General features: G+C 45.6%; 1 protein-coding gene across 4 annotated transcripts in view; it reads right to left on the bottom strand.

The window, feature by feature from the left end:
• The window catches only part of XPO6 (exportin 6), a 117912-nt gene that overhangs the window by 25603 nt on the left and 79857 nt on the right, over positions 1–12452 (bottom strand). For all 4 annotated transcript variants that reach the window (XM_025369789.1, XM_025369786.1, XM_025369790.1 and 1 more), the window contains 4 exons: positions 12204–12312; positions 10828–10920; positions 9272–9341; positions 2314–2473 (listed from right to left, as the gene is read on the bottom strand). In XM_025369789.1, coding sequence (XP_025225574.1) covers positions 2314–2473; positions 9272–9341; positions 10828–10920; positions 12204–12312 — 432 coding nt within the window. The remainder of the gene's footprint in view (positions 1–2313; positions 2474–9271; positions 9342–10827; positions 10921–12203; positions 12313–12452) is intronic.

The following is a 12452-nucleotide window of genomic DNA, read 5'->3' as shown; positions in this document are numbered from 1 at the left end:
AGATCTGCTCACCACAGCCTCCCAAAGTGCTGGGATTACAGGTGAGCCACGACGCCTGGAGTTGAAAGACATTCCTTTCTGAGTGAAGGGGAAAAAACCCAAGACCTGGCTAGTTTCTCTCTGCCTACTCTGGGTGGAAACCTGGAAGCGGATGCCAGGGAAGGCAGTGTTTGTCTTTGTCCCAGCATAACAATCAACTAAGGAACTTGTTACAAATACAAACTTGTATTTGTATTTCTGATTGCTGGGGAGCAATGAGAAAGCAATCAAAAAGGAGCACTTCCGTCAGTCAAGAAAGTGAGGGCAAAAGAACTAAGGTTCCCGAAGTCCCACGAAGTCCTCGTGATCAGAACAGTTATCAGAAAACAATATACCAATATGCACCTGGTGTTTAACTCTAAATCCTGTTCTACACTAAAAATGCATTTCCAAACATCTTTTAATGTGTGTTTAGCAGTTTTAATATTAGCTTTGCTTTATATAACCAATAAATGAAAACACTGCTAATCATACTGGCTGTTAAGGTCACATAGTCATAACAAGAGCCTTCTCTCATATATTAATCTAAATGAAGACAAAATATTAATAGCAAGTATGTTTAAGCACTGAGCTTGCAAATCTAAGCAGTGCAGAAAGATAGGGACCTATCAAATGATTCAGGACCTTTGAGACATCATCTCACTACAAAGTTGAGATGACTGACAGATATATATATATATATATATATTTTTTTTTTTTTTTTTTTTTTTTTTTTTTGAGACGGAGTTTTACTCTTGTTGCCCAGGCTGGAGTGCACCGGCGCGATCTCAGGCAATTCTCCTGTCTCAGCCTCCCGAGTAGCTGGGATTACAGGTGCATGTCCCCACACCCAGCTAATTTTTGTATTTTTAGTAGAGATGAGGTTTCATCATATTGGTTAGGCTGATCTTGAACTCCTGATCTCAGGTGATTCGCCCGCCTCAGCCTCCCAAAGTGTTGGGATAACAGGCATGAGTCACTGCACCCGGCTGACTGACAGATGTATCTATACTGCTTAACAGAGTAAATTCAAATAATAGACTCATCTTTGGATTTCAGACAGAAAAACATGTCTTATCCCTGCTAACCCTCAGTGCAAATGGGCCCAGCACAAGAAGAAGAGGAGGAACCACTGTGGTTTGGAAAGAGAACATGTGGACCCAGGAAACTGTTAAAATCCACTCTCCCTCTCAAGGACTGTGTGAACCGAGGCAAGGCACTCACATCGCTGAGCCACAATGTACTCAACAATAAAACAGCAATGCCTGTATCTCAAAGTACAGAATAAAATGAAAGACCATGTGCAAAAACAGAAAATGTCCTACTACTGTGTGCTGTTATTATTATTAATATGAATCTGGCTTTTAAGGGATTTAAGCCCCTTGGCTATCTCTGCTTTTCAGCTAAGAGGTGGCAGTGAAGTCCGGCATGCATGCACCTAGGCTCCTGAGGCTCACTTCTCCTCTGCATGTCACCAGTGATGCGGCTGCTGGGCCAGTCGAAGCATCAGGTGTCTTGGCTTTGGGCTGGATCCACATCTACTCAGTTTTGATCTAACCAATTCAACAGCTGCCTTTAAATGATCTAGATGTCCTGTCACTTACATCTTGGGTTTTTTGAAGGGAGAGAGGGAGGAGGGACTGGTGACTGGGTAGACTCAAATGTTCCTCAGCAAGTGCAGCTGTAAACCTGGCATGAGACCCAAGAAGAAGGAGAAGAAAACGAGCCCAGTGGTGAAAGGCTGGGAACCACCTTTCGGGCCAGGCGTGGAGGATACCCAGCTTTCACTCTCGAGGCCCTAATGGGACTGGAAAAACACACAAAAAGCCCCACCCTGTGCATCTAGCTGCCTACTTGGACAGTGGAGTTGACTCCTTATCAGTAGGACTTTCTTAATATCTCTTTATCCTATGAGGAAAGACATGAAGACTGACCTTTCCTGGTTTCTCCTGGGTCTACAACTGTGTTTACATTTATACACAAGATCTTCAAAGAAACAACAGCTTAAATAGCTTATCAGGTGTTTTGTTATGTGCTAGGCACAGTGCTAAGTGCTTTATCTCATTTAATTCTCATACTAAACCTATAGGAAACTACTTCTACTTCATATTGTAAATGAGGGACCTGAAGTTCAGAGAGGTTAAGTAATTTGTTCCATATTAGCTCGTATGTGGCAGAGCCTAGATTTACCCGGGCCTAGAGCGGAAGCTATTTGGCAATATGCTGCCCCTCACACAAGAAGGTAAAGCTGAACTCTGAAGAAGGAACAGCTCCATAAGGTAGCTGCCAGCCTACCTCTCCACGACTGTGAGGGCATCATTGAACCGCGCAGCAAACACATCCCCAATAAAGTACTCAGCCAGGCGGCCCACGGCCTGCAGCAGGGAGCTCAGGTCTCTCAGGGAGCAGTGCAGACGCCGGCAGTCGTTCTCCGCTGTGATGTTCAACCTGTGTCCTGGAACACAACACCCCAGACAGTTTTCCACAGGAAGACCACGTTTTAGATACTACATATACTTGCTCGTCCAGCAAGCCACACCCAGCAAAACCAATTCTCGAAACAAAGCAACCCATGGACCACTTCCCAGTACTGAGCACTGGGCCCGGTCTCCACCTGACACTACAGGTCTCCACCAGACACTACACATTTGTGCTCCAGAGGCCAGGGACAGAGACAGAGTTGAGGGGAGGGGCAGACAGCCTGGTGTGTGCTAACGTGGAGGGAGCCCCTGATCTGATTCCTTTTGATCCTGTAAGGTCCTGACACCACCACTGTTACATACAAGGAGGCACACCCAGTGAGGCCCAGGCACTTGCCCAGCACGTGTCACATTTCCGGGGCAAGGCTGGTATTCTACACTGAGTCTATGTGACTCCAAATCTGTTTCCTTTGGGATAGGGCCCTATCTCAGAATGAAATTTCCATGGCCCAACAGTGAGGACCTGCCCCTGGCTAAGAGAGGAGGGGTACACTCAGCTCTCCACCCTTGAAGGCTGGGAGGTGGCACAGTATGAAATAAAGAGCATGGGACTTGGATTCCGAAGACACAGATTCCCTGCCACTTCCGGACTCAGTGCCTCAATCAACCCTCCTAAGCCTCAGTATCACTATTATAAGGGCCACGTTAAAATATATAACCCTCTAAGCTACAGAACACTGTTCAGTATTTGTAATTATTATAAACAGCAAAGAACTAGTGAATTACTAAGGTCTGAAATTTCCTTACTTTTCAACACAACTTCTTCAAACTGAACAAGGAGGATGCTAAGATGAAGGACAAAACATTCTCCCTTAATTTGGTCACTTCCTTGGTTTCTGGATCCCTCTCTTCACAAATGTCACAAAAGACAGTAAGAATTTTCAGGCTGGAACAGAGACCTGCAGGTCTGATTCAAGTCCTTCTCACTGACACAGCAGGAGTGAGGGTGGGGTGGTAACACGACTAGGGCACTGTTCCTAGGGCACCTACGATCCCAGCACTCCCTAGGTACTTTCCACACCTGCTCCCTCCCCCTACTTCAGTTCTCTCCTGTCTCTTAGGAGGCAAGACTCACACTGGTCATTACCAACCCTCCTCCCGCCGTGCTCCACAATCAGCTTCCCAGAGCCCAGACTAAGCTTGCAGCTCCCCTGAAGCAAGGTGCTGAAGCCTTTGGAGGCTCTCTCCTGCTAAAAGGGGAGAACCTAGACTCTCCAGTTTCAACTCAGGTCTCTTATGGCCTCAACACCTTTTACTATGCCACTATGTCATTCAGACCCAATGGTTAATTCCCCAGAGCCTCATGTCTCTGTGCCTCTGCCTAGACTGCCCATCATTTCATCCTCTGCCCACCCAAGTTCTGCAAGCTCCTACATAGATAGCCTCCAGCCTCCTCAGGGGCATCCTCTCTCTGTGAGACCTCACCCCTCCTGTCTTCCTCCTTGGCACCCATACCCATAAGGAGATAAACTGATGATTTACAAGACCATCTCCTTACCGACTACAAAATCCCTTGTGGTGTGCAGCTACGTCCAGTAGCCAGCACAGCAGCTGGTACAGAGTGAGTGACCGTAAATGTATGAATGATTTAGATGCAACAGAACAGACAGCAAACTAGAGCAGGACAGGGAGACCCAGGCAGCTTCCTTCCTCACCCGGTCCCTGGGAATACTGGCATGTATTACTGACAGTAAACACGGATGGGTGGCACCTGTGGAAAGGAAGGGTGGACACCTAGAAGCATGTGGCAGATGAAGTAGCAGGCCAAATGCCTCGATCCGCCGCCAACAGTGCTTGCAACAGCCCCCAAGGAAGACAGGAGGCTGGAAGACCGGACAGAGGGCCACATCTCAAGGAGCAGGAGAACGAAAGAAGAGGTAACACATGGAAGGACCTTAGACAGAGAGGGCCAGTGACAAAGGCTGGTTTTGACCTGCCCCAAATCACCTGCTCCTGCCTCCTCCACTCCACAAGGACAGCAGTGCCCTGGCACAGGAACAAGATTCCCAGCCTGAGGCAGCCCCTCCAGAGGCTGTCGGTGCAGCTAAGGAGTAAGCCAGCTTCTCCAGCCAGTGCAACAGAATGACCACCCCACCCAGCCAGATGAGCTCACAGAAACAACACACTGAGAGGGATTTTTCATCACGCTGGTTGTGCAAAAGAGAACACAGACTTCATGGGCTACAGAGAGAGCCCCAATCTCTCAGTTAACTGAAGTGCCACAATTATATACCCTCTGAATGTCAATGGGATTTTCAAGGCTACATCTATGCAACCAACTCCCAGGGTCAACTTCTAAAACCTGCTGCTCCTCTGCACACCAACCAGACCTCAGGGCTCTGTGGGAATAACCTCTTATGAAAAATACACCTGACACTGGGTATGGCATAGTACAGGCCCAAAAAGAGGGGAGGCCAGCTTTTCTTTCTCAGAGCGACACCAGGGGTCACTGAGTCTGCTTCAGTAGCCCTTGGCTACTGGTCTAAACCAGTAGCTTGGAAGGTTTAGTGCATGCTAAACCTTCATTTCGCACCTCCACCTCCCCCCAGGCTCTACCTTGACCACCAGTTTCTAACTTCTCTATGGTATCCAATCCCTTCAGTACCCGCTGAATGCCTGAGAACGAGATTCTGAAATATTTTAAGTGTGCAAAGGGAACACTGTTATTTTTTTTTACAACCAAACCAAAACACTACCCTAAATCAAGTTTCCATTTGAGTATGGTCCTTAATAGATAATTACTAGAGAGCTTAAAAGTCACCCTGACCAAGCCTTCCCCTCTGCCCAGCACTTACCCTGCACACCTGGCCCTTCAGCCTCTTCCTGGACCTCGGCTGAATGCTAGGGAGCTCAAGGGAGCCCTTCCACCTCTGGACAACTTGGTCACAAACACGGGTAAAATATGTCTCCCTGTGATTGCTCATCACCCCTGGCCCACTCCTTGAGGGTAGAACACAGAACAAGCCAAAGCCTGCTGACAGCATGATAGCCCTGAGGATGTAATCCCTCATTACCCTCCTGAGAATCCTTGCCATCCTGATCCCTTCCCTCTGAACTTGTCCTATTTCATCTAGCAAAGAGCAGTACCTAGGATGAAAACTATGGGTACCTAGCATCCAGTACCTAGGATGGAAAACAGCTTGGAAGTGCTGGGTGTGTGTTTTAAACTATGAGTTTGAACAATATGAAACTGTTGACACTTGATCACTTCTGACCCAACAAAACTGCAATTCCATACAGTTCCACTTTGCACATATGTGCATCTAAGATTCATGTTCATCAAATCATAGCTGGTTCTTTCCTGTTCTATCTGCAAGGCAGACAATCACATGGGCAATAAATACCCCAAGTCAAATTCTCTACCTTGACACCTTCCTCCAGCCTAGAAACCTATTATCACCACCACAAAAGTCACGCAGGGCATCAAGTAGACTTGAGGGGACAGGCCAGCATCCCACTGTGAAAAGCTGTTCAGATCCACCCACACTTTCTTATGTCTGGCCAAGGCTTAGATTTCCCCCCAAAAGCATAGGACATCTGCAAGGTAGAACCTTCAGATGAGAATGCTGAAACGTCTGGAGGCATAAAACACCATGTCCACATGAAAGTCCTATCTTCCACAAACCAAGTCATCCTAAAGCTGTTTAGATATGACTTAAGCCACATCCAAAGAACAGCTCCTTGGTAAATCACTGCCCTAGGGGGGAAAAAAATCTTTTTTTTTTTTTTTTTTGAGACGGAGTCTCGCTCTGTCACCCAGGCTGGAGTGCAGTGGCCGGATCTCAGTTCACTGCAAGCTCCGCCTCCCGGGTTCACGCCATTCTCCGGCCTCAGCCTCCCAAGTAGCTGGGACTACAGGCGCCCGCCACCTCGCCCGGCTAGTTTTTTTGTATTTAATAGAGACGGGGTTTCACCGTGTTAGCCAGGATGGTCTCGATCTCCTGACCTCGTGATCCGCCCGTCTCGGCCTCCCAAAGTGCTGGGATTACAGGCTTGAGCCACCGCGCCCGGCCTGGAAAAAAATCTTAAACATAATTTAGTCTTCTCTTTTTGAGGAGTTGAGGAAGGTATAAAAACTAGCATTCAGGTATTTCCCTCTGAGAGAACAAACAAATCATAATCATAAATCATAAACGAACCCAGCAGGAACAAACAATTTAAGTCTAAAAATCTTATATAAAATTTTGTAGACAAAATAATCCCTTAGACAGGAAAGTTTGCATGGGTACCCAGAAAAGTTAAAGGGTTACCTAGAGGAGAAACACTGTCTCAATGAAGGAAGATCTCAATGAGGAGTGGCAGAAGTCACATACAGAATGGAGGCTTTGGGGCCACATACAGACATCAATGCTGTGTAAGCGGAACACCACCAATGAGGATTTCTTAACCTACATATGGTAGAAAAGACAGACAGAGGGAGCAAACGACTACCTGCCAGGAGCCAGAGCAGCACACAGCAACCAGCGTGGCCCAGCAACACAAGCTATGCCTTGGTCTTGACAGGGAAGTGGAGGCAGGCTCAGCAGCAGGAAGGGAAACAATGCGAAGCACACAGGATCTTCTGAATCCAACTGCTCTGACAAAAGCAAAAGTGGGAGCCTTCCAGGCTGGGTAACCACACTGCAGGTCTCACTGCTGGCCAAAATGTGCATCCCATTGTCATATATGGTCGCAGCACCAGGAGTAAGCAAGAATTTCAGCCGGTGCCCGTTTACATAGGCTCCAGAGGAGACCCAAGAATTAAAGGCTGGGCTAGAAAGTAAATGCAAATGAAGGAGGGCCCAGAGCCTATCGGGGATGAAAGGGCACAGTTTCTGTTGAGGGTCATAAGGCTGGTGTGGCATGGAGGTTATTTGAGGGGGTAAATGGCTATGGGAATCAGGGGAAAAAATGTACTCAGAGTTTCCGTTTGTTAATAGCCTTTGCACTGGAAACTTGGCTTCTGAGCCACCAAAAATTGGGGAATGCTTTGTCATGGATGAGAGAGCTCGTTTTAAAACAGGAAATAAGGATTTCTCTGGCCTGAGAGGTTTTGCCACTGGAATACAAGCCAAGGATCAGTGCTGAGGATGAGATTTACAAATGATCTGGAAGAGCCGAGTTCTATGAAATTGCCAGTAAATAGGCTTTAGTGAAAGCAGGTATGTGGTATTTCCTATAGGAAAAAATAAATCACACTATCCTTCTAGGGAGAGGAGCTCAGAATTATCAGCTATGTCCCAAAAATAGAGTTTCAGATTCACTAGACTTTCACCTAAAGACAGACACAATGGAATGTAAAAACGTCAGCTTTTACAAAAGTAAACAGGACACTGAAGGGTCAAGGTGGGAGAGGAAAGAACACCTGCTTGGTTTTTTTAATAGATCAAGAACAGTGTCTTCAGGGTCCTGAGTACATTCTAATTTGAATAGTGGTCCTGAAGGAAAGACCACCTGGGCATGATTATTCCCAAGAATGGCTTCTGGAAACATCTGTAGCACTTCTACACAGCCAAATGATTTTCATTAGTGGTGACAGCACATTTTACAGGCATGTTTGTTTTGAAAGTGTCTTTTTAAAGTTTTGTCTTTTTAAATTTCTTACGCTATCTACAAAGTCAGGGCCTACATTCGGGACATGCCAAGGCCCATCAGCCTTCTGGGGCCCACTAGATTATTTAGAAGCTTATATAGTCATGGAAACCAGCCATCACAGACCACCAAGGACAGCCTCGGAAAGAGGCTCCCGTGGAGGATCTGCCATGAATCACAAGCTCATCCAGGAGACGGGCTGCACAATGGGCAGCTCTGTGCTGGGCTGAAACAGCAGTTACCCAACACAGGGGCTGCACGCCAGAGCCAGGACAGGTCCCGTAAGAAGCACGCTGGGAAGAAGGAAGGACGGTGAGAAGTGGTGCACAGCAGCTGATGGGGCAGGGAGGACACACGTGGTTTTCAGTTACTGGTGTTTTCAGCTGACAAAAATCAATGTCAGATGCTAGCTATTTCAACGTTGACAAAAATGAATGTCAGATGTTAAGCTATTTCAACGTTTTGTCATTCCCTATTATACCATCATGAGACTAGTACCAACAAAGCCATGGGACCCTGGGTAAATTAACATCTCTGAACATCAATTTCCTCTTATGTAAAATAGGGGAAACTAGTAATAGCACTTACACCTCACAGGACAATGGAGAGAATTAAGTAATATAAGTCAATAACACAGTGCCTGGCATGTAATGAGAGCTACAAAAGGAAGCTGTACTATTATTGTTATCAACAAAATAACAAAGAAAGCTAACCCTAAACCCCAAGCAGGCAGGGCCTGTAAACAGCAGCCAAAAACCTTTCCAACCAGCTCTGGTCGGAGCCCCTGGGGCCATCTGCAACAGGTGGGGGGTGGGGAGGGGGTCCACAGACCATCAGCTGCGCTATGGCCTTCCAATTCTAGGGTGCGCAGGAAGCAAGAAAGCACAAGGCCATGTTTTCCCTAGTACACCTGCTGGTTGAAAGGACATAAGGAAATATTAGAGGCTTTTTAGTAAGTCCTGTCTCTTTACTCCAAATCAGTTTCTTTTCCAAATACCTTCTTGGAATACCCTGTCATGACCTCATCTTTTACCTCCCCCACAGCTTCTTTTTATCATAAGCCTTTAAAAACGTTCCCTGTTTAGAAGTGGGGAGGCCGCAGTGAAGAAATCATGTTCCGACAGCAACGGCAGCAATAATGAAATATCAGTCCAATGGTTTTTTGAATGTTCGGTTAAATTAGAAAATAAAAATCAGTTTACCTGACCCTGAAGTGACTATAAACTGCTGTAATCCCAAATAAACTTCTAAATTGTCCTGAAGAACTGGGAACTGAAAACAAAGAAACAACAACAAAAAAAAATTTAAGTCATAAATGCAAGTTTTAATAGCACTTTGACGTTACAACATAACAAGCAACTAAGGGGTGAGGAACAGGATCAAAACCTTTTCTCTAGGAACCTTTAAATGCAGCTAAAAACCTATGACCACTCTTCAGTGCACTCCTCCCCGCCAACTACAGTTTCTACAATTGAAACCACCAATTAATACAGAGTAAGAAAGAAAACGTATTAGTTCGACCCTCTTTTTTTTTTTTTTTTTTTTTTTTTTAAAGCAAAGGACACTGTGGTATGACTATTACATTCTTAACAGAGGAGATCAAACCCTGAAATGATCTACACCTTCTAGAACTCTGAGAAGGGACCATATCTCCCTTCAAATCCAAGGGAACATCTACGTGAGAGAAATGTCAGCTATGCCTTATTAAAGTACATGGAAAAGTGAAAAGATGGGCCTAATTATTTGGAAGTCAGTTCCCTTGCTCAAGTAGCAGTCAGAACATCATAACCAGAGCTGCATCTTTCTTTCGCAAGCTGCTACACTCACCAGTAAGATTAAAACGTAACCAGCCCCTAAGAAAGGCAGATGGCAAAGTAAAATGAAGCTTTTCAGGAGAGAACACAAGTATAGCTAGGTCATTCAATGCAAAAGATGATGCTATGGCCAGGGGCGGTGGCTCATGCCTGTAAATGCCAGCACTTTGGGAGGCAGAGGCGGGCAGATGATGAGGTCAGGAGATCGAGACCATCCTGGCTAACACGGTGAAACTCCGTCTCTACTAAAAATACAAAAAGTTAGCTGGGTGTGGTGGTGGGCACCTGAAGTCCCACCTACTCGGGAGGCTGAGGCAGGAGAATCGCTTGAACCCGCGAGGGTTCAGTGAGCCGAGATCACACCACTGCACTTTGGCCTGGGCGACAGAGTGAGACTCTGTCTCAAAAAAAAAAAAAAAAAGGAATAATCCTAATAACTGCCTTGCCTTGAAGAAGAAATGAATTTAATGAAAATCTCTTTGAATAACAAGCACCACATAGGAAAGGGAATCAATCCTTACAACTAAAGATTCCAGCACATATAGACACAGGCAGAGAAAGCTAGCAATTTGCCAAGAGTGAGCTTTACAACGGCCAGCTTTTCAGCAATGTAACTTCCATAAGTAACAGCTCCCACTTGGCCTGGCCACTTGCAAGCTACCGATAAAGGTATTAAGGCTTTAGTGAAATTCCTATTATATCCAAGACTAAACAGGGTTCCAAAAGTTGGTTTAATATTTTGTGGAAATGTTAGTATTTGTTCAGTTTGAGCAACAGTTAAATGGTAATTATTATTCTATTTTTAAAAAGTACATATGGGGGGGGAGAGAGAGAGAGAGAGAGAGAGAGAGACAGACAGACAGACAGACACAGGGGAGTCAACCAGCCATGCTCTGTGTACAGGAAAATCGCTACACTTTCCACTCCCGCGAATGGCGCATTACCAGTGTGGAGAAGGCATGCGTGGGCAGGAGCTCCATCACTTTGGCCACCACCTCCAAACTCTGCCGTAAGTACCGCTGCCACTCCGTCTGCTGCTGTGGGGGAAGCACAGGAAAATCAGCTCTCCCAGAATCCTCTCATCTTCCTTGCGAACCTCAAGTCCACTTTCAGAAATAAAATTTTGAAGAAATGGAAAATGATGGAACCAGGTTATCTGGTACAATAAAAAGGCCAAGCTAGAATTTTTTAAAAACAATGAATTAATTTCATTAAAAACTATTTCCTCAGAAAGTAAATGATCCATATAGAATAACCTATTTTCCCCCCTTGGGTTATAGGATACAGAGATGGAGAGCCACTTGTGATATCACCTATTGGAAATGATCACACATCACCTTCTGACACAGTCCACTACTGTGTCCCCATCCAAACAACCGACTGACTCAGTGCCACTCAGAATGGGGTCCACAGCCAGTCAGCAAAAGCATCCCTTGGCGGGGGCTGTCAGAAATGCAAATTCTGTGGTCCCCACCCTAAACCTCCAGAATCAGAATCTGCTTTAACAAGCTGTTCTAGTGATTCTTATCCATGCTGACATTTAAGAAGCAAGACATGTCATTCCCCTTTTGGGAGATGAGGACGTTATGGCTTAGAGAAATGCCACACCCAGCCTTCCAATCTCCTCTATGCCCAAGGTTGCAGAGCTTCAAACCCAGGACATCTGGCTCTAAGCAAAGGGCTCTCTGTAACCCAAATATGACCACCCACAAGCTCTTGACCATGCCACAGTCACTCTAACTTTCAGAACAGCAGCAGTTAATTTGAAAAATTTTAAGCACCTAATGGTTTAAAAAAAAACAAACACTGGAATTGTTTCCTTACAGACATTTTCCTTATTAACGTTGGGCACATCAGCATCAGAAAATTCAAGACTGATTTTAAGAAGTAGAAGTTTGCATAATATACCCCAAACAGACATCCTTTCATTCTAGCCTTATTGGTTCAGTATCTCGCTAACGGTCTCCACAAGCATCCAGTGAGCTCTTACTGCTGCCCAGGTTGGGGAGCAGAGGTGAGGGTGCAAGGCAGGGGAGACAGAGAGGATACAGAGTTCTCACTAAACTACTTTTCATTGTACATATGGTTTCTCTACTTACATCTCTAGTCCACATAAAAATGCCTGTAAAACATTTTTTATGGTTAATAAGTCAAAAGGGACTAGCAGGAGATTAAAAATTTCAAATGTACAACTCAAACTAGAAGACTACTCTGGTTTCAGAACAGTCTCCAGAGCAGAGGGCTCTGGGTTACAGGTCCCCATTCTGATTCACATGACAACGTGAGAGCGACAAAAAGTCAATGAGGGCGTGCCCCTTACATCGTCATCCAGAGTCTCGTCATCCAACTCCTCCAGCTGGGCCTGGTTGTATCTGAACTGGATTCGATTCAACACCTCTGTGAGGAGGAGCACCAGGGCATCTTCGTACCTACATGGCAGGGAGAAATTCAACATCAATCAGGTGAAAGGAGGCTTTCAGCTTAGAATTTGGAAAAGGTCCCCTGCACTATAAAAGAAGTGGTGTCCATGTTGACCACCATGGAAAAGGAGCATCTAAATTCCTGAGGC

The sequence above is a fragment of the Theropithecus gelada genome, chromosome 20 (assembly GCF_003255815.1).
Source record: "Theropithecus gelada isolate Dixy chromosome 20, Tgel_1.0, whole genome shotgun sequence".
Lineage (NCBI taxonomy): Eukaryota > Metazoa > Chordata > Mammalia > Primates > Cercopithecidae > Theropithecus > Theropithecus gelada.
Note: the sequence above shows the minus strand (reverse complement) of the source record. Positions and strands in the feature narration are given on the sequence as shown.